Source organism: Malania oleifera, chromosome 1 (assembly GCF_029873635.1).
Source record: "Malania oleifera isolate guangnan ecotype guangnan chromosome 1, ASM2987363v1, whole genome shotgun sequence".
Taxonomy (NCBI): Eukaryota; Viridiplantae; Streptophyta; class Magnoliopsida; order Santalales; family Ximeniaceae; genus Malania; species Malania oleifera.
The window spans coordinates 129858177-129881828 of NC_080417.1; the positions used below are offsets into that span (position 1 = coordinate 129858177).

At 34.6% G+C, this 23652-nt stretch overlaps 1 protein-coding gene across 1 annotated transcript; it reads right to left on the reverse strand.

Moving 5' to 3' along the window:
* Positions 1 to 1746: 1746 nt before the first annotated feature.
* On the reverse strand, positions 1747 to 9148 carry LOC131146585 (probable beta-1,3-galactosyltransferase 14). The gene is made up of 7 exons (XM_058096262.1): positions 8598 to 9148; positions 7571 to 7723; positions 7392 to 7474; positions 7182 to 7281; positions 4635 to 4748; positions 2476 to 2618; positions 1747 to 2004 (listed from the first exon to the last, which is right to left on the reverse strand). Exons 1-7 carry the CDS (start codon positions 8948 to 8950, stop codon positions 1913 to 1915), a joined length of 1038 nt encoding a protein of 345 aa, XP_057952245.1. The 5' UTR covers positions 8951 to 9148; the 3' UTR covers positions 1747 to 1912.
* Positions 9149 to 23652: the final 14504 nt, after the last annotated feature.

Below are 23652 nucleotides of genomic sequence, written 5' to 3' on the forward strand. Positions count from 1 at the left end.
ATTGTCACATGGCTGGGCCGTTTGTCTTCAAATAGTTTTTGTTCAGACATATTTGTTACTTATTGTATTCTTTTTCTTTCACAAACATCGATCTCTCCCACAAGTTCATGGAATGCAAGATAAATAATTTAGTATATCCTATTTTATTTTTCATTTTTCTTTGCTACCAAACAGGAAAAAATATATTGTTACACACTTTTCTTTCATTTTCTTCATATTTTCTAAGTTTAAAGTTAAATAATCTTGGTAAAAATATTTACTAAATAGTGAAAAAGTAACAAAAATATTCTTTTTTTTTTTCTAATTTTTCCATACAAATGTTACAAAAATGGAAAAATAAGATGACTTTTTTTGCAATTCTTTGACAAACTAAAAATGAAAATGAAAACTATTTTCGACAGCCAAACAAACTCTTAATGCTCCATTTGGATCAAGGGTTTGTTTGAAAAACAGAAAGAAAAAAAATAAGAAGGAAATTCATTCTCCTTTAATGTTTCTCTCTCTCTATATCAAATATTATTAAAAATAAATTTTTGTTCTAATAAGACTAAAATTTAAAAAATTAAAAATGAATAAGTAAATTAAATGCTGATAAAATAAAGTTTTGCTCTATCTTCTATTTTCTTTCTCTCTTTTTTTAAATAACTGGAATAGACAAGTAAATTCTTTCATATTTTCTTTTTTCTTTTCTGACATTTCCCTAATTCCAAACAGATTCTAAGTATTCATAACTACATTCCCTTATCTGTAATTTTAGGGTAAGTTAATTTGGCCTCACAAATAAGTGAACAAACTATATAGCATCACACTATTGATGTCAAATTATATTATATAAGATTTACATATAACTTTTTCAAATTATTACTTCATAATATTAAAAAATATTTAGTTTTCATTAAAAATTTGTAACTCACTCTCTCTCCGGTTGGTGATGGTGTTGTACCAAACTCAATGTCCAAAAGGGGAAAAGAATATTATCATACAAGAAAAAAATTGCATGCTAGTTTTCCAAAGCCGGTCCATGCTTTTTAAAGCTTTGAGTAGAATTTTAGAAATGATGGATGATGGGCCAACCACCTGAATCCTTTTGGAATTCATTAGGGCCCAACAAGAAGCCCCTTCCCCTTGCGGCCCAATCGATCTATTTGCATGGCCCAATCCATCAAGTTCCTTGGTTGGCACTCTTCCTCTCCACTCAGTCTGGATTCATGATTCCCAAATCCATCTATCTTTTTAAAAGACTCTAAAACTTCACTTTTTAAGTACACCCTTTTCCAATCTTAAGATAAATTTGAATAAATTTCAATACAATTTCATATTACATCTAACCCAAATTCAATACAAATCCAAATCTAAGACATTTTCAAACATAGGATTAGTTAAATTGTAATATATTCGTCCTTCACATATAATATGAATATATGGTGCTATCTTAATTCACAAATTATTATTATTATTATTATTATTATTATTCCCCTTCAAACAAAAGCTTGACCAGGCCCTAATGTTGGACAAGACAATGTCTTCTTGTACTTCCTTTTTGTCTCTATAGAAATCTATGAGAGGGAACTCTGCATGGAGCATGGGAAGCTAAGCTACGTGCAACTTCAATGACCCATTTGGAACTAAAAGGGAATCCCCAGCGTGCCAAATGGGAAGAAAAAATTAGCCTTCTACTCAGTGAGGACCTCAGCCATATGATCAGTGGTTTAGAGGGGAAAAAATACTCAAGGGAAACATAGCTCATTAGAAAAGCTTCACTGCTCGCATTAGCCTATGAGTTTAAAAAGATGAATGATCAGAGTAAACTATTTTTTTCCTAAATTCTACAACCGTGAGAGAGAGAGCAGTCGTGGGGGCAGAAATTCTTTGAAGTACCGTTTCCAGTATGTGGATAGAAAATTGAAGAGTTTTAATCATCATCATAAGATTCCACAGTCGGGCTGTTTGAGCAGATCTTCATTTGATGAAGCTCCAATAATTTCTTTTCTGGATTACAGAGCCCTGCATGATGAGCAATGCTATGATAATACAATCAATTCCAGCTAAAGGTCATTGTAGTTTTTATAGCACATCTTAAATGAATAGCACCCACAACTATGCACAAAAAGATCATTTTTAGGATGTCAAGGGATGAATGGGTTGAGCATAGTGATGATGCATCTTTGGGGGGAGGCAGTAGTTCATTTTTTGTCTAAAAAATGATCTCTTCTTAAGGATAAATACATGGCTTTTGGTTATGGGAAGCTTGGAATTAATCTCATCTCCACAGAACCGAAACCTCCAAGCACCAACTTCAAATTATTTTGAACCATGATCTGTCTATGTCAAGCAAGCAGTTGTAAGGGAACCCAAGTACGTTATTAACCCTACATTACTAGTAAGTGAATGAGGAGCTGAAACAGAAAGAAAATAGACAGCATAAGTTACTCCTACAGGCCCTACTATTGTTTTTGCTTTAGAAGAAAAACCAACCTGAACATCTGGGAATATCCCACACAGCTACTGATGATGTTGTGCATTCGTGTTCGCACAATGCATGATTATTCTCGTGGTTGACATTCATTGCAAGCATCCAAGCACCAATTGTAACATCCTCATTGCTAAACATTCGAAAACTGTAATTTTAAAGAAGATAGAACACATTAAGGTAGAGGTTCTAAACAAGTCCAGCAAGAAGTTATGCATCTTTTGTTATCCTACTCCACCACTATTGAATATAATAAGAGGGATGTCATAAGTCCCCGATTGCCCCCTGGTTTTTATGACTAGAATTTCAAAGGCAACACGATGGAATTTCACCACACCAGGAAAAAGCCTTTTGCTTTTTTCTTTTCTTTTTTTTTTCGAAATTGCTTCTTCAATCATTCAAGCTTTTTAGTGTGCACAGTACAAATCCAAAGTAGCTTTACTTAGGGTTATATAGTCCTTTAATTATTTGATGCTGCTAGGAGTTGGGTTTATGTCATTAACAGTTAATGCACAGTAAGGCAGGCATTGTCATCAGGGACTCCAGCACATGGACTTGGAAAGCAAATTTGGGATTTAAGAAGAGTAACATGGGAACTGAACATCACCCAGAGAGACTCCTATCTCTATTTGGCAATTAGGACATCCTTTCTATACTAAGTGGCACAGAATGCAAGCACATACTAGGAACAAGCATATGCTCTACTAATTATCATCGACAACACGACTCACACAGACTTTTGGAGTGAAATCATAGTTAGTGATCTCCGAATTATTAGAGAATAATTCACAAATAGTCAGTAATTTTCATTGGGGTTATTAGATGATTTATCATACAGAGTAAGGGCAAATGGGCAATAAAAATGCATGTTTATGTACCATCAAACATAAATCCTGGGATCCACATATGTCAATGACTCAAATTGTGTAGAATAGCATGAAAAAAACAACAAACAGTCATATCATCCCAACAATTGATCTATGCAGGTAACATAAGGATGAATTATATGATTAACTGTCATTCAGACAAAGGAATTTGTCTGTCACTTTACCTTTTTTTCTTAGAAAAAGCCACAAGTGAACTTAAGTCTCTGAATCCAATGAGCCAAATCTATCATAAATTTTAAAATATGGAGCATATCCAGTTTCAGTTAGGAACCTTTCTGCGGTAAACAACCCATACATTTTTATACAGGTTGCATACACTACAACTCTTCCAAGCGACCAAAAAAATAAAAAGCAACTCAAAAGCAAGAATGACCAGTAAAACGGGGAAACTCAAACAAATAAGCATTAGCCATATGTCAACCAGTTTTAACTAAAATTATTTCCCAAAGATGCAAAAGGATTTCAACAGTTAACAGAGTCATAGATACACACAACAACAAGAAGAAGCCTCAAGTCCTACTAGATGAGGTCAGCTACATGAATCCTTTCCCGCGAATTCACTCAATCTAGGGCATTTTTCTCTGTTAAATTAAGAGTTATTAAATCTTTCCTCACTACAGTCATAGATGCACACAAAAAAGTAAATAGCCTTGATAAAAAGGCAAAAGGGAAAAAAAAAAATCTCATATGCTGCAATAAATAGGTCAATAACTGATTTGACAAGCTCACATTGGCAGAATAACATTATTAACACTTGCTAGAGTGTCGCTAATGTGGACGCAAACTAACAAACATGACAAAGCATCAAAATCTGCCCAACATGCTAGAACAGCAAACAAGCTACAGATCAAAATGGCCTTTCCAGCCTTGCCAACACCCAGGCATGGGCAGCACAGAGAATTAGGGGTGTGAGTAGAGAATTATGGGTGTGAGTGGGGGTGGGTGTTTAGTTCATTGTGTGAATCATTCATAGCTTTTTTCTCAAAGTATACAGTTCCGTCCTCTAAATAAATAAACAATTAAAAATGGGAAAAAAAACATTTGTAGGAGTGAAAGACTATTTTTCAGCTACACTTCCTTGATATTGCAGTGTGTAAATAAAACAAAATCCAACCAGTTCTTTCAGGGACCATCAAATGGCAGACCGTAAATCCTAAAAGCAATAGTGTTACTTCCTCCAATGCAATTCAGCTATGTATACATTTTAAATAAAAATGCAATTTAAAGAAAATTAGAAAAATGTTCTTCAAAGTAGGTCATTCAGAAAATGAACTTGCCTATTGTTTCTAAGAGCAACCAAACTTGCAACAACATCAGCAGAAAGAGCATATATTGGCCCATAAGCATGGAGAAAGTACTCCTTCCCAAGCAAATTTGATAATGGCTCATACCTGCAAGAAGTTAATTGATTTAGTCAAATCATAAACCTCGCCAAAAAAAAAAAAAGGAAGAAGAAAAGAAAAAATGGCACAGATTTCCAGAGATCATAAAATCACCCACTTGGCGGTTAGGACAAGCATGGTGCCACCATGGATAGCTGACATCCACAAGCAAAGGGGAAAGACACTAATGTAACTTCTTTTCAAGGAATAATGTTTCATTTCATGTGTTTTCTTAAAGGATGACAGTATATTCACACTTGCCTTGGTTTGATCTCTGAATATCCTTCTACTTGAAATTCTAAAGACTCTCCAACTCCCAAGTAAATTTTAGGTCATCCATAAAAAGCTTCAAAATTTCTAATTGCATTTTTTTATTTTTTATTTTTTATTTTTTATTTTTTTTTAAATCCCACTTGAGAAATAATAATCAAGTGCAAATTTCAGAATACAAGTTCTAGATCCCAATCTCCAGTGACAAGATTGGAGAAACTAGTTTTCTTTCCAGAGCATAAAGGCAGATTGATGGTTGAAGAAGACACCGAATTATGTGCATCTAAATGACAGATATATCAATGAACATTTAGCTAACAGAACATTCAGAATAGTCAATATCACACTCAATGTTCAGACCATCACCAAGATGATACATATATTTAAGAAATTTAGTGATTTTTCTATTTATAATCACTTTTTTCTCATTTTCTCTCCATTTTTATGAGATTAGAGCTTCCTTACTGCTGAAATTAACATTTCTGTCATTCTCTTTTTATAGAACAATAAATTTTATTGAGAAAAAGAAAAAGTACAAGCTAAAGAAAGAAAAGACGACATCAAGAATAAAGAAGACCAGAAAGAAAAAAAAAAAAAAAAGGGAAAAAAACAAAATTATGATCACTTATTCAAGAATCCCTTGTTCAGGCCCTTCCATCATAATTATTGCGGCATCTTATGTCGTGCAACTCTCTTTTAACATTTTTTCTTTTTAGTCTTCACACAGCCCACCTAATTTCCTTCCCACAGGATCAGTCATCAACAAATCCACCTGATGCAGCAGACCTTGAACTTCACTGCACTAGCCATTAGACTCCTTTTATAACACTCTCATTTCTCCTTCTTTGCCTAACCATTAATGATTTCAATATTGTTCTCTTCATAGTGAAAAACAGGCAATGCTATCATTCTTGTTATGGAAGAACAGCATCACAACAATTACAGATTCCGGCATAAAATTTTCTAGACGTAGGCTTGCCTCTAAATATTGACCAGTGGAAAGAGAGAAATTTATCAATGAAGGGGAGAAAGGCAATAAAAGCTGACCAAGATGTCCTCCAACAAATATAAGGCCAAAATTACAAGAAACCTGCTTCCCAATCTTTTTGCAAATCAAATGAAGAAACAACTAAAAACACCCAAGAAGCTAAAACCCAAAAAAGCAAACTATATTCCCCAATAAATAGGAACGTGTGACTTGATCTTTGAAGAATCTAGCATTCCTCTTGATTCAAGTCCAAAGAATAATACCAAGAACAACTCCACGACACTTTCCCCTTTTCTAACTTCAACCCAACACCGACAAACTTCACACCAACATACAATCATCCACCACCTAAGGAGTCTCAACATAATTTCATATAGATAAGAACATATACAACCAACCCTACTATTTGGGGATGGCAACACAATTCCTTTTCCAGATTTTCTCCATTTTGTTTGATTTATGGAAACCCTTTAGAATGTATTCTTTAAGGATTCATCTCACATTAATCTTGACAAAATTGTACACTTGGTGCCCCCTACCCAATGCAAACACCCTTCTTTCTCTAGGCATAGGATTGGCTGCATGAAAATTGAAATTGAAAGAATTTATGTGTGCTACCAGATTGAGGGATGGAAAGATAAAGGCATTAAAAAAAAATCATTTTCTCCTCAAAAAGTGAAATGACTTTTCAAGCTTTTCAATATTAGTTATGTCTGTGTTTTATATCAATGGACATCCACTAAAGGAAGACCTCTCTTCCCCTGCCCTCCACCCCCTAAAAGGAAGCCTCTTTTTTCGCCTTTCCAATATACTAACACTAAATATTTCCCCTTTTATTTTTCCTAAGAATAAAGGAGCAGGGAACATGCCTATAACTGACAACCCTCATTCGGATCCACATTTTTTCCAACTTTTCTTCATTAGTTTGCTGTGTGTTATGCTCACATGCATCTTGTGTGCTCAACCCTCGCACATAGTAAAGCGAAGGCTCAAGAAAATCTTTTTTCATCCTCAGGAATGTTGATTCCTCAATGTTTCAATGTTTTATTCCTTTCTTATTTTCTTGTCAACTGATTAGTACTATCAAGCGAGTGGAAGGGAATTCCTCTCCACCAGAAACATAGGAGAAAATGAAGTAAAAAATCATTCAAAAATGATAAAAGAAAAAAACAAATGAGACCAACCATTTGAGCTTTGGGTCAACGAAAACAGGACCCTTTTTCATGCATCCAAGGTAGGTTTGAGGGTTGGAACGCTCCTTCGCCAAGAGCAGTGAAAGGCGATCTGACAATAAAAAACCAAGACGATAAAGTCATTGCATGAATGCCAAGAAAAATACCAGGAATTTAGCATGTGCGTATACCAAGTACATATAACTTCGGAAATGCAATTACCCGGCCTCAAATATATGTCATCATCAGCTTTAACATAAAACTCAGAATCAAACAGTTCATATGCAGCTTTAAAGAAAGCTAAACTGCAAGAATGACACGTGTTAGTGCAAATCTACTATAGCAAACAATAGGCAGAGAATGAAAGCTAGGTATCTAGTAATCAATTCATCAGCACTAACGTTTTGTAAGGGAGCTTACTGTACTCCTCTTCGATATCTAACAACATGAAATCATCATATTGTTCTACCTCCTTCCTGAGCTGTGCCATCTTCCACTCATTATTGGTTCTACCAATAACAAACCTAAATGCCAAACCAGTGGCTTCTTCCAACCTGTGGACCATTATTCCATCTCAAAAGAGCGAGCAGAAAAAATACACATAAGTAAATGCACTGTAAAATAGAGGACTGATTTTAGCCAACAATAGTTTCCTAAAAATATATGCAAAAATAGATGGAAGATCAGAATAACAATAGTAAAAGTTTATACAAAATTATACTCCATTTTTTTTAATCCAAAGGAATGTAAGATCAGACTCCAGAAATTGGCAATCACAGCAGACTAGAAAAGAAAAACAAAAACAAAAACAAAAAGAGCTTAACAAATTAGGATGGTCACCACTTAAAATCATTGTCAGCATGCATTCCTCCATAAATTATTATTATTTTCAACAAGATAGTTAATTAAATGGTCAACCAGAAAAACTGCCTCTTGAGACCCCAAGAAAAAGACTACTTGCAAACTACTACAGCCACATTTGTGCTGTTTAGCTTGTTTTTGTTGACCAAGTGATTAAGCAAATATTGTTTTTCCCCATCTTATTATGTGTCAGCTATTCCATTGCTCAAAGTTTCAACTCTTTTAATTAATTAACTTTCTCGCGCCATGACACTCCGAAAAGTAATTAGTAATCTTGTCTTGGATGTAATAGGAAGGGAAGTAAGAAACTGAGTCAACTGACTAAAATGCCGACATTGAGGTTTCAATAGAATGAACTTAGTTTGTTATAGAAGACAAATTTGCATCTAGCCATCCTAATTCTTCAATTTCAAATTAGGCCTTTCGGCCTGAAACTTTTTACCAAATTATCACAACATTTTCAGCATACACCGAGTGATTTTTGGGGATCATAATTCAATAAATTATGCATCAAAACAAAATACTAAATCATATTCATTTACATCAGAACAGCCAAAGAGATTTTACCGTTGAAGCCCCTGCCGGTCGGACGGCATCCACGTCTTCCTCAACGACCGCCGCCTCCCCACCGATCCAAACCCCGTCTGAATCCCGACGAACCCCATCACCTTATGCCTCTTCCGATCTCCAATTTTAACACCATCCTCATTTCCAACACTCCCGCTTCTCTCCCACACCACAGAAACCGACCTAGGCTTACTATTCCTACACCTGTACCCCCACACCGGGCTCAGAATCGATCCGAGGCCAAAGATGAATCCGGCGAGGCCAATCACGAGGCATAAGAACAGCGCCGTCGATTGGCGAGAGCGAGGACCCGACGGCGGGCGGGCGTGGAAGAACTTGGGAGAAGAAGGCATGGCTGGGCCCCGGCGGATCAGATCAAAACCCTAGAATCTAGGGTTTTGCCGGAAAGAGCTCATGGCAGGGCTTATAGAGAGAGGTGGAGTGAGAGAGAAACGGCGATGTTGTACCGGCTTCGCCATGGCTTCCGTTGAGGTCGTTAAAAGTGTTATTTTAATTTTTCAGATGCAGAAAATTACCCATTAATCTGAATTAAATATTCTTTTTAACGGAAACTTTTTATAATTCCCAAATAAAAAGTAACTCGAAAACATAAAAATAAAACTTAACGTTTAAAATTAGGAGTTAACGTTTAAAACTATAATGCTTTACGTTCAAAAAGATGTGTAGTGAAAAAAAAAAATTAATAGCTACTTTTATCCCTCAAAATTAGGGTGGGAATTTGAACTCGAAAATTTAAATTTAAATTTTATTATTAAATTTGAAACTTTGATTCTCTACACCATTAATATTTGACTTTTTCATATTTTTAATTATATTAAAATAAATTTTTATTTTAATAATATTTAATATATAAGGAAAATATAATGTAAAATGAGTTTCCTCATTCTTTTCCTTTCCCTAAGAAAAATCCTTGATCCAAACATACCCTTAATAATGTGGGAAAAAATTTTCCTTCTTTGACTTTGTATATTTTTTTTTTCTTGAAAAGTTTATTTAACATGACAAATAAAGGTGAATGACAATCCCGTTTAGAATTCATGTTAAGAAAAGGAAAGAAAAATAGAAAGTAATCCTCATTTTCATGTTTGATTATCAAGGAAAAAGAGAAAGAAAATAAAAAATATATTAAATTTATTAACAAAATTTTCATTTTATACATCATTAATAATTTACTTTTTAAAATTTTTAGTTATATTAAAATAAACTTTCATTTTCGATAATATTTAATTGAGAAAAAATATAAAGAAAAATTAGTTTCCTCCTCATTTTCCTTTTCTTTTCTTTTTTCACGTAAAATCCTTGATCCAAACACATCCAAAATGAAAAAAGAAAACTGTTAAAATTCATTAACACTATTTGAAATGGACAAAGTGACAAGCTTGCATCTCTAGTAATGAACTATTAATCTTGATGATTCCAAGAATTTTTAATGTAATTTTGTGTCGTATTTTATTCAAACTAAAAGCACTAAATTCAAGATTGTAACCACAATTAATTATTTTACTTAGCATTATAGCAAATAAACAACACCTTGTTGGCCTATTTCCTATTCATCCCTTATTTTGAAAGAAAGTGCAATAGTGACATTTTATTTAGTTCACATGTTCCCACCAAATTTGATCATTTTTTTTTTTGTGTCGAATTTGTGGCTCTCGTATACCTTTCTAACTTCTAAGGAAATCGTTGTACATCAAATAATTTTTTTGCACTACACGGAGAGGTAATGCATCTCTTATCTCATATTCACTTCCAACTCTCAATTCTAAAGAATGCGTGAGGCTATAAAGTAAAATAAAATAAAATAATTACTTAGTTTTAAATGTAAAAATAGTTATAGTTCTTGTTTTAAGCTTTAAAAATTATTTTGCATTGGTGTGATCAATGCAACCTTACCTAGCAAGTTTTTAGGCTTCAAAATAAAAGTAACATTTAAAATTAAAAGTTAGTGTTTAATTTAGAGTACTTTTATGTTGTATTAATTTTACAAATTATATTTTCACTTGTTTTTTGTATGCCTAAGGGTAAAAAAAATCTAAAAATTGTGACTAACTTTCAAATATAGTTAGCAATTTTCACGATGTTTTAAATTTTAAGAAATTATTGGTCATTTTTTGTCGTTCAGGAAAATAAGTCTTTTTATATAATTTAGTGGACTTGTTTTATAGCATATCAATTATTATATTAAAAAAGTTATACATTAATAGTTATATTAAAAAAAAGTGATGAATATTTACATTTTGTATCTGTTCTTTATGATGTGACTCTTATACTTTTGATTTTATAAACAAAGAATGAAGAAAAACATAAAAGGGCAGCACAGTAGGGACTCATCGACAAGTGCTCTGTGCTTGTTGACGAGTAGATCCCGAGAGCAGAAAAATCTCAGAGTTCTGGAGATACCGAGAGTAGAAAATGGGCTCGAAGACCAATGCCCTATTCTCGTCAACGAGTGTCGTTTTCTAGATCGTCGAAGAATCTCCTATACTGGTCGATGAGTGCGCTTAGGCTGCGAGCAGTTTTTTGAATTTTGAATTTGAACGTTGGGGTGGTTGGGTAATTTTTGAGAGATTGTTATATATGTCATTTTAAGTGTGTATTAACAGTTTGTGTGATCATTTGAGAAGTGTATTGTGTATTTTGAGATTTCCTTAGTAAAATTCTTGTGTCATTACTTCTATGGATGTAAGCTTTACTGAACCACGTAAATCTTATTATTGTTCTTATTGTTTATCATTTTCTGGTTGTGTTTCACTTGCTTGTTGCATTTTTATTCCGTTGTGCATCATAGTTATACTATCCATATCACAACAAATTGGTATCAGAGTGATTGTTGTCGTGGTATCAGGATCGTCTTCTGCAAGATTTAACATCGTCAAACTTGATGGAATCGGGAACTTTGATTTATGGTAGAGGAGAGTGAAGGACATTCTTATGCAACAAGGAATGGGAAAGGCATTATTTGGTATTCAACCGAATGGAATGGACGAGGCAACATGGGGAAAATTGCAAGCAAAGGTCACTTCTACAATACGCTTATGTGTGGCCGATGAAGTACTCTATCGGGTGATGGAGGAGGATTCTCCAACGGCTATATGGAGAAAGTTAGAGAGCCAGTACATGTCCAAATCTCTCAATAAGTAACTTTTTCTTAAGCAATGTTTGTATTGGCTTAAGATGATTAAGGATCAAACTTATATCAAAATATTAATGCTTTCAAACAAATTATTAGTGATTTGATGAGAGTTGATGTTAAGTTTGATGAGGATGAAAAATCTTTGATGTTGTGAAACTCTTTGCCCTCAACTTATACCTATGAAAATCTTGTGACTACTCTTATGTGAGGAGAAGAAACTCTTGATCTTGAAGAGGTAACAAGTGCTTTGCTATATTTTCATCAAAGATTGAAAATATGTGATGAAGGAGAAGGACTCGTGGTAAAGGGTAATAATGAGCGAGGGAAAGGAAAATTTAAACGTTATCAAGTTAGAAACTCCATAGTCAATCCAAGAAAAAGAAAGAAATTCGGTGTTATAAATGCGGTAAAAAGGTGCATGTGAAACCGGGGTGTCTGGATTTGAAGAAGGGAAATTTTGAGGAACATGAGGGTACTTCAAAATCTGTGAATGTTGTTCAATAAGGAGGTTCAGCGTGTAGTGATGGTGATGTTCTATCAATTTCAACGGGGTTAGATAATCTAACGGACTCTTGGATACTTGACTCGACATGTTCTTATCACATGACTCCGAACAAGGAGTGGTTCAGCACTTACAGGTCAGTGAATTCTGCATCGGTTCTTATGGGTAATAATGCTTCTTGCTAGATTATTGGCATAGAAAATTTAAAGATAAAAATGTTTGATGGTGTTGTAAGAACGTTGTGTAATGTAAGACATTTACCAAAGTTGAGGAAGAGTTTGATATCACTCGGTACTTTGGATTGTAATGACTTTAATTACAAGTCTAAAGGTGGAATTCTGACGGCATAGATGCTGAATCAGATGAGACCTTCTTATGGCATATGTGCCTTGGGCATATGGGGGAACACGACATGAAAGAATTAAATAAGAGGAAGTTGTTGAAAGGCTTGAAATCATGTTAGCTAGAATTTTGCAGAATCTGTGTTCTTGGAAAATAGAACAGGGTAAAGTTCAGATTAGCTATACACAAGACAAAGGGTATTCTTGATTATGTGCATTCAGCTGTTTGAGGGGTTAGAGTTGCATCAAAGGGTGGACATGTGTATTATGTGAGTTTTATTGATGATTACGCACGGAAGGTTTGGGTTTACTTCATGCATCACAAATCAGATACGTTTTTCAGGTTTAAGATTTGAAAGGCTGAAGTGGAAAACCTGATAGGGAGAAGAATCAAATACTTAAGGTCAGATAATGGGACCGAGTACGCTGATTCTCAATTTATGGAGTTTTTTGTGGAGCAGGGCATCAAGAGACACTTCACAGTTCGCCAGACACCTCAACAAAATGGTGTGGCAAAACAAATGAACCAGACTCTTTTTGAAAGGGCTTGGTGTCTTAGATTAAATGCAGGGCTAACGAAGAACTTCTGGGCTGAGGTAGTGAGTATGACTTGTTTTTTAATAAACCAATCACCAAGGGCATCACTAGAGGGTAGAGTGGCTGAAGAGGTTTGGACGAGAAATGCAGTAGACTACTCCGGATTGAAGATATTTGGGTGTCCAGCCTATGTTCACGTATCTAGTGAGGATAGGTCTAAGCTTGACCCAAAGTCTCGTCATTGCATTTTTGGGGATATTTAGAGGGTGTAAAGGGGTACAAGCTATGGGACCCAGTGGTAAACAAGGTGGTGATCAGTAGGGATGTAGTCTTTGATGAGAAAGCTATGATGAAGTGTACTAAAGAGTGGGATGAACATAAATAGGATCTAGAAAGCTGGGGCAATAATGAACAAATGCAGGTGGAGTTGGAAGCTTAAGGCAACAACAATGATTATGGTCCTGTGGTTGCAAGGAGCTCTAGCTCGGGAAACCAGCAAGTCGATGATAATCCTATACGGAGATCCAAATGCACTATCAAGCCTCTAGCAAGGTATGGATTTGAAGAGTTAATATTTTATGTTTTCCTTACTAGTTGCAACAATCCAACTACATTTCAAGAGGCAGTGCACAACCAGGAGAAAGATAGGTTGATGGGTGCGATGATTGAGGAGATAAAATCACTACATAAGAACCAAACTTGGGGTTTTTTGGAGCTTCCTAATGGGAAGATACCGATAGGTTGCAAATGGGTATATAGGAAGAAGGAGGCAATTTCAGAAAAGGAAGGAGAGAAATTCAAGGCATGGTTGGTGGCAAAAGGATGCTCACAGAAGAAGGGGATAAATTATGATGAGATCTTTTCTTCATTGGTCCGACATACTTCTATCAGAATTGTGTTGGGGTTAGTAGCCCATTATGATTTTCATTTTGAACAAATGGATGTGAAGATGGCATTTCTTCACAGTGACGCGGAGGAACAAATCTACATGGTATAGCCGGAGGGATTCATTAAACCGGAAAAATAAAATTTAGTTTGTAGGTTAAAGAAATCTCTTTATGGGTTGAAATAGTCTCCAACGCAATGGTATAAATGGTTTGATTCTTACATAATCAAGATTGGTTACAAAAGGTGTGAGTATGATTGCTACGTATATATGAACAAGCTTGAGGATGGTTCATGACATGTTGATAGTTACAAAAGATTTAACTGAGGTGAATCAGTTAAAGGACCTGTTGTATAAGGGATTTGACATGAAGGATCTTGGCTCGGCCAAGAAAATACTTGGGATGGAGATTCGCCAGGACAGAGCTGCAGGAAGGTTATGGCTATCTCAGGGCAGTTATGTATAAAAGGTGTTGGATAGGTTTAGCATAGTTGATGCAAGATTGGCGTGTATACCTTTAGAAAATCATTTTAAGTTGTCTATTATAGGTTGCCTAAGTACAAATGATGAAATCTGGGACATGTCAAAGGTCCCTTAAGCTAGTGCTATGAGAAGTTTAATATATGTCATCGTGTGTATGAGGCCAAATTTGGCTTATGCGGTGAGCATGGTAAGTAAGTTTCTCTCTAATCCAGGAAGGCAGCATTGAGAAATCATCAAATGGATACTCAGATACTTACGGGGTACATCTGGATATGGCATCATGTTCGGTAAGCGACAGGGTTGTCCTTCGGTTATGGGGTTTGTAGATGTTGATTATGCTGGAGATATGGATGGGAGAAGGTCTACAACGAGATATATATTTACCCTTGTAGGAGGATTGGTATGTTGGAGATCCATATTACAGTATCTGATAGCATTGTCCACGACTGAGGCGGAATATATGGCAGTTGCCGAAGCTACAAGCCTTATAGCTTACCGGTTTAGTTAGAAAGATGGGATTACAACAAAATGGAGTGATGTTGCATTGTGATGGTCAAAGTGTCATTTACTTGGCGAAGAATCAGATATACCATGCTAGAACCAAGCACATTGATTTGAGATTCCATAGGGTTCGAGAATTGATTGCTTCGGGTGAGCTTGTGTTGAAGAAGGTTCACACATATGAAAATGCAGCGGATATCCTGAATAAATTGGTTACTTAAGAAAAGTTCAAGCATTGCTTGGACTTACTCTATGTCTCAAATTTATAGAAGGGAGACAAACCCAACCGAGCGTTTCAAGTTCAAGGTGGAGTAGTTGGACATGTTTTTCGGGATTCTCCCAAGGGGCGTATAATTGTCAAGGTGGATATTATTGTTTATGATGTGGCTCCTATACTTTGGATTTCATAAACAAAGAAAGAAGGAAAACATAAAGGGGTAGCACAGCAGGGACTTTTCGATGAGTGCCCAGTGCTTGTTGACGAGTAGATCTCGAGAGCATAAAAATCTCAGAGTTCTGGAGATATCGAGAGCAGAAAATGGGCTCGTCGATGAATGCCATGTTCTCGTTGACGAGTGTCCTTTTCTGGATTGTGGACGAATCCCCTGTATTCGTCGACAAGTGCGCCTGGGCTGTGAGCAGTTTTTTGAACTTTGAATTTGAATGTCGGGTGGTTGGGTAATTGGAGGGAAACCTCCGAGAGATTGTTATATATGTCATTATAGACGTCTATTGATAGTGTGTGTGATCATTTGAGAAGTGTATTGTGTATTTTGAGATTTCCTTAGTGAAATTCTTGTGCCATTGCTTCTGTGGATGTAGGCTTACCGAACCATAAATCTTGTTGTTGTTTTTATTGTTTATCATTTTCTGGTTGTGTTTCTTTTACTTGTTGCATTCTTATTTCGCTGTGCATCCTAGTTATCTTATCCATATCACAATAGTATCAAAATAATAATTATGTTACAAAAAGTGCTACATCAATAATTATATTGAAAAAGAGATGAAATCAGCGTATTGTATTTACATCATGTTTGCTTTGTGTAATGGAATGGAATAGGAAAGGAGTCAAATAGAATTTTGAATGTGAAGTATAATGAAATCAAGTGATTAATTCGTTCCTATTTTATTCTTGTGTACGAAAACATGTATTCAAAGTTGAATTCGTCACTTCTAAAACCAATCAGAATGAACTAACTTTTCAATTGAAGTGCTTGAAAGACAAATTTCATTTATAATCATTGATTATGAAATTCTCTCGAAGAGTGTGCTTCAACGAAAATCAATGATGCATCAAGAGCGGATAGGGTCTAGAATGATTATGAGATATTCAACAAGATAATTAATTTTTCAATTTGATGAGGAAATGTTTATTTGCCTTTGAATTTTTTAGACTCGACATCATTTTTTTTTCATGTAGCTCAATGCCCTTTAATATGTAGAATTTAAAATTTCATTAAGATACTAGAAAGCATGTACCCCACCTTTGAAGAAAATGCGTACAAAACAAAAATGATATAAAACAAGTAATAGTACACTATCTTCAATTCTAAGAGTTTAATAAATGAGGTATTGTATTATCTCTGAAGGCTTGTAGTTAATAGGTCATTCGATGGATTGTTTTCCTAATGTGAGAGGGTTCATCCATTTATTTATCTTGCTTACTTCTCTCTTCTACTAAGGATTTCCTTAGCATGACATCTCTCTCCCTTTTTTGTCATGGAACTAGGGTTGTCCTTGCTAGCGTGTTGTCATTCATGTTGTTGCTTGATTGCAAGCCTATTCTGAAATATCCAAGTTGCATTGTGGATTATTGTTGTTATTTTCTTCACGACAGGCACATATCTCCACTGAAATGACATCCTTAGTGTTAGGGCTTAAGTTGAAAGGAATTTCTCTAGTGGCATTCCTACTTGTGGTTGCATGTCAACAAAGTCGGTGGAAGTTCATTTGCTTATTTTTCCTACCACTCCTATCATTCTAATCTTCAACTCATAGAAGATAGTCTTGTTTGTCATGTCCACTATTATGTAACAAACCAAAGTGTATCAAGTTTGAATATGCAACTCTATGTAAAATTTTTTGAACTTGGGGTTGTCAAATTGATTCCCATTGTCCATCAAAATGGTCCAATGTAGTCCAAACTGACATATCATAGGGACTTCTAGGCGAAGGTCTCTTAGATTTTCTCAATTATTTAAGTTGGAACCTTTATCGACTTCATGGATATCTTATAGCTACTACTAGGAACTTTCTTTTCCTAATTGATCTCCAAAAAGAGTCAAGCTAATCTATTTCTGAAAAGGTAAGGGCCATGAACCAATTATGGGTGTCAAGGTCATAGCTGGAAGGTGAGGAATATTAGAAAGCTATATGGATAAGGTCAATGGTGTGCCATAGACCAGTAGTGGTGGAGGTCTTCAACTTAGAAAATGCATTCTTTAGATTCTTAAAGGCATTTTGGCATATTTTTGTCCATTCAAATCTAAGCACCTTCTCCAACACTTTGAAGAATAATTTGCATTTATCGGCAACTTTAGATATGATTCAATTAAAGTCATGGATCTCCCATTGAGTTTTACATATTCTGTGAATGATATGGGATGAAGACATTTCTAGTAAGACCCAAACTTTTCAAGGTTGGTCTTCTATTTTGGTTTTCATGAAGCCTATAAACTTCCTAGAAGAGATCCCAAGGGCACATTGATTACGCATTTAAATTGCGTAATTAGCTGTTTTAATTCATATATTACGAATTTTATTTTTAATTAAATGTCTAATTACTCTCAATATTTTAACATTGTGTCCTATTTATAATCTTTGGGTTTTATTGAATAATTTATGAATTTTTGGTATTTTTTTTATTACAGGGCGACTATTGGAAGCTAAAAACCAATGGTGCTTCATAATTTGTGCATAACTCTCTCATTCAACCTCTGATTCAAATGATTTAGAATGTTATAGAAAGATAAGAAAACTCTCTACAATTTACATGTTTTACATTTTAAGAAATATTGGCTGCATCAAGGTTGAAATTGGACGTGAAGTTACCATACACTGTTTTATGGACTATTTCAACATTACTTCGTAATTTGAGTGTAACTTTCTCATCCAAACTCCGATTGAGACAATTCAAAATTTTGGGGAAATTTGAAAAAGAGCTCTACAACTTTCATGTTTCAAGATTTGAGAGATACGGACGTTTATTAGGTCAAAATTAGTCTTAAAAGTTTATAATCGATTATGTGTTAACATAAGAAAGAAAAAAGAAAAAATAATAATAAAATAAGTTGATTTGATCCGGTCATGCAGCCGGGTCCGTTCCTTCAGGCGCTGGGCACTGGGAGAGGGCAAAAAGGCAGCAATATGTTTCCTATATATATATATATATATATATATATATATATATATATATATATATATAGAAGGATGTTGAAAAGTCAAGGGGAGGGAAGTAGGGTTGTAGGCTTTTGGGTAGTGTTTTTTTTTTTCTTTTGTTTTTTTTCTTCTTGCAGGAGGCAGGGCTGCAGCAGGGGCTCCTCTTCTCCATTCTTCATCATACACACGGATTGGCTATCTCTCTCTCTCTCTCTTTTAATTGTTTTTTTATTTGAATCTTAAACACTTGTTGGATTTATTTTTATTATTAAAACATTAGTTCAATTTTCTTATCATTTAAATATTGTCAATTAGTTTTAGGTTGAATCTTTCTCTTTTCTATTCTCTTTCTTTAATGTATTTATTTAGTAAAAAGTTGTGGTTGGATTTTATTTTGGTTGGGTTATTTTGAATTATTTAGTTTAGATTATTTTTAAAGTCTTGCATGGAATCTTAAATATTTGTTTGGGTTATTATTTATTATATAAAAAATTTCAATTTTTTTCTCTTATTTGGAATTTTTATTAGAACTTAAATTGCTCTTGGGTGTTTTTATTATTAAAGTTAGTGTTTTTATTTAGTTGGCGTTTATTCTTATTTGGGTTTATGCTTAAAGTTAGTATTTTTATTTGATAGAATGGTTGCAGGATTTAGTTCTTTCATTATTTTGGCATTGAATATGATATTTATTTAAGTTATTTCATGCATATTTAATTTTTAGTTAGAACTTAAATTCTATTGCAAAAACCTCAAAAATCTTAAGAATTGAATCTGAATTATGTTCAGTAAATTTTTCTTTTCTTAATTTCTTTTGGAATTACACGAATTTAGAATTAAATTACATTTCCTGAGGAGACGATCTGGCCTTTAGGCTAAATATTATACGACTAAACTCTTATACTTGGGATAGCTTTCGAGCTGCTTATTTTTCAAGTAAGTCACACATTTGACTAGACTAAGCTTGCAAGCTCACTCTTTATATCAAGATTTAGACTAGAAAACTAATCATCTTCTCGAAGCCTATGAACCCTAGTTCTACCCCAACCCAATTATTTATCCCCTTTCTAGCAACTTCTAGGTTCTCCACGGAATATGTCTCCTTTATAATCTCTTTCTTCTTCAAGGTAACTACATAACATGATCTAGCCATTAACTACCATCTCCCTCCCCTACCCCCCAAAATCTCATAGTTCCATGTTCATTTTTGAATATTAGCACACTTTGTTGATGTATTTGCCTTTGAAGAGTTTACGAATGGAGCTATCTCAATGTTATATGTAATTGTATAATTCCTTCAAGCTCCTTCACTAATTTGCTCCATGTTTTTACTAATATTTCAGCAACAATTTTTTAAATAATTAATAAATTTTATTACTATACTCTGCTCTTTAGGTCATTAGCTGAGACACTCAAAATTCAATTCCATGTGTGATCAAACATGCACTTAAATGCGCTCACTATCGGAACCTTTTGTGATTAAAAAATTTATTATTTCTTTTGTTAACATACTGATTTTATAAATTTTGAGGAAAATGTGCTCTATGATAATGCATTTTTTAATGTTTAATTTTTACTGACTTTTTCCTTCTGCCCCAATTGGGAGAACTTAAAAAATAAGTGTTTATAACACTTATCATGTAACGACTTGCCTACTTTTCCATATAATTTTTTTTTCTATATAACAACATGCATAATAACTCTAATACCTAAGCAGCGGAAAACATAAACTTACATACATGTCATAAAACACCAGAAACCATACCAGAGTTTTAATAAATCCGTTATATACATATACATACATCCCAAAAGACCAAAAAAGTATTCTAGGGTCATAACCCAAAAATCCATCCGACCCTAGTTCATCCATTTACCCTACAGACAGGGTAGCTCAGTCCACTTCCACTGCTGCAGGGCTCTATATGCCCTCTTACCTAGATTTCCTAAAATATTTGTAATTCTGGGGTGAAACACCTCTTAGTAAGGGAGACAAATTAATATCTGTGTGTGGCAATATAAGTTTTTTTTTGTGATATTCTTATAAACAGCACATAATTCATAACTAGTATAAACAGTTGTATCATATCTAAATAAAACATGATTTATCATAACATAAATTAGCATACTAAATTTATGTACTGAAAAATCATCATATATAAACATATTATACTTAAATTATTACCCAAGATAGATAGCTAGCCATCATCATGTCTTGCCCCCCATATGACAGAGTTGTGTGGCCCGAAGGCTAGACCTAGTAATGGCTAGCTGACCATGTTAAGTCAATATCGGTAATAGTGTAAGTACGATGGGTCTGTTCCACCTGTGCCGAACTACCAAGGGAATTATAACACTCCCATGAAGCCACATTGACTTCCATTTCCCACACTCTACATAAGATGTGTTGTAGTACTAACATAAACGTAAACGTAAATGTAAACGTAAAGCTACGGTACCGTATTTCGTGAAACTTAACTAAGCTATCTGAGGTGTGATAACATATAATACATTTCATGATATTGAACATAGTAGTTTCATATATCAGGCTAAAACATAACATGATAATATTTTCTTGAAACTTGACATAACATGCATAATTACGGCATTTTATGCCGTTATATTATAGCGTAAAAATCATAATACTAGTGCCGGCATAACATGACGTACTTGTATATGAAAATCTTGCACTTGTTATCATAATATTCTTAAACCATAGTTTTTGTACTATTTTTATGGTTTTCTTGAAAACTACTATAACATGCTTATCTTGGAAAAAACATAATATTTCAATATAACATAAATTTTATAAAAATATTATACTCATGCCACACAAATGTTTATAATACTGACTTAATTTATCCCCTTACCTGACTCACTAAAAAGCCTACAAAATATTCCAAACTACACCCGTGTGTTCCCTAACACAACACCCTGAAATTACATTTTTCCTAACAAAACTTCAGTATTATACTATCTAAAGCATTCTCCTTAGTCCAAAAATACTAAATACCCTATAAAACTCAAAATACCCAACTTACCCAGATTTTGGGAGGGTGCCCAAATTGGCCTAACAAATTAACTGCTCTAGTAGATTTGAAGAGAATCTTCCTAGGAGTAGCATGGCAGCTTCCGATCATCGAATCGACGAGAATTGAAGCCGGAAATGAAGAGAGAAGGAGGGGAAGACAATTTTGGAAAGAGAGAAATTTCCTGCATGAAAATGTCACTAAAATCCCGAGGTTGGCTTATTTATAAAAGGCATATTTGTCGACGAAACACGTCACCTTGTCGATGAATCCGTGAAGGGAGTTCGTCGATGAACACTTATTTCTCATCGATGAGTTTCAGGCCCTAAAATCAGCCCTCTCGGTAATGTCTCGTCGAGGAGACACGCGTCCCCGTCAACGAGTCCAAGAGGCCTGCTCATCAATGAGCACTCTGCCCTCGTCGACGAGACCCTGCTGAAACTTCTTTTGAAAAATCCTTTTTTTTTTTATTTAATTACTATAATTCTTCAGGTCTCTACATTCTCCCCTCCTTATAAAATTTTGTTCTCAAAATTTACTATCTGTATTAAATATTGTCCTTTGAAGAAGATGGGCTATTTATTTTATTACTTATTTTCACTTGTGGCGAAGGAATACTGTGGTTACATCAGGGTTCTAGGAGACTACAAATACATAAAATAAAAATTCCCCCAAAACGAAAACACTACCTATCCTATGACCTGCAATATCACTTATACATACATTATCCTATTTAGCATAAAATAAATCAAACCTTATCTACTTAGCATAGAAATTCTCCCTCTGTCTACTACTAGTCCCCACTGAATAAATGTGGATACTTTTGATGTATTTCTTCCTTAAGCTCCCATGAAGCCTCTTCCACCTCATGATTCCTCCACAAGACCATTACTAATGGAATTTTCTTATTACGCAATTCTGGTTCTTTCCTATCCAAGATTTGCACTAGTGTCTTCTCATAAGCCAATGAATCTCTAAGTTCTATCCCTGCATAACTAACCATGTGGGAGGGATCTGGGACATATTTCTTCAGAATAAAAACATGAAACACGTCATGTATTCTGGACAAAACTAGTGGTAAGGCTAGCCGGTAGGCAACTAACCCCACTCTCTCAAGTATCTCGAAAGGGCCAATAAACCTAGGGCTCAGCTTACCCTTCCTTCCAAACCTCATAGTACCTTTTTGTGGCGTTATTTTCAGAAATACATGGTCTCCTACTTCAAATTCCAATTCTCGGCGGCGATTATCTACATAGCTTTTCTGCCGACTCTGAGTTGCACTGATTCTTTCTTTAATAAGATGAACTTTATCGTATGCCTGTTGTACTATTTCTGGTCTCAAAACTCACCTCTCACCAACCTCAACCCAGTATATAGGAGAACGACATCTCCTACCATATAGCGCCTCGTAAGGTACCATGCCGATATTGGTCTGATTGCTATTATTGTATGCAAACTCTACCAGAGGCAGATACTGGGTCCAACTAGCCCCAAAATCCAGCACATATGCTCATAGTGTCACGACCTGCTCATTTTTCCACATATTTTTTTTTTATTAATAAAAATCAACATCACACATCTCATATTCCAACTCAGCAGGTCACAATCCACCTGGACCCGTGGGTACTAGGGATATATCAGGACATACAGCAGAAGCCTACGTAACAGAAAGTATAAAATCATATACATCTCGTCATAATGTGCATAACACATACTAGAGTACTACAAACACTATCTCTCAGTATATATATCCCAACAATAAATCTATGGACAATTCCCACAAAAATCTAACTGTCCCAACCAAGACTTACCCTTCCAACAAGGGGAGATAACTGCTCTATTTCACAACATTTTATACTCATGCCACACTAAACCAATTTTCTACGTATTCAACATATCATCATTTAAACAGTATTTCTCCAAACATAAATCATATATATATATATATATATATTTATTTATTTATTTATTTATTTATTTATTTATTTTTCCTGAAACCAGATGCTATATATATACATTTACATGCAATTTCTCAAAGCAGAATTGGCTTAGTTTATCCCCTTACTTGATTCCTGGAAAGCCCCTAATAAAACTGTCCCACACCCGCTGGGTTCCTAACTCAACACCTTGAAAATGAAAAATCCCAGAATTAAACTTCAGTATTTCTAAGCGTATAACACTTCCTATAACTATCGTTAAGTCAACTTTGGCTTAAAAAGTCTTACCTCAACTTAGGGATGATTCCCAATG

Excerpts from the sequence above, each read along its gene's own strand:
- LOC131146585 (XM_058096262.1), bottom strand. The coding sequence starts at position 8,950 with ATGCCTTCTTCTCCCAAGTTCTTCCACGCCCGCCCGCCGTCGGGTCCT. Across the intron at positions 7,724-8,597 it reads GACCGGCAGGGGCTTCAACG|GTTGGAAGAAGCCACTGGTT; the intron begins GTAAAATCTCTT and ends AATGGTCCACAG. Across the intron at positions 4,749-7,181 it reads GTTGACCCAAAGCTCAAATG|GTATGAGCCATTATCAAATT; the intron begins GTTGGTCTCATT and ends AACTTCTTGCAG.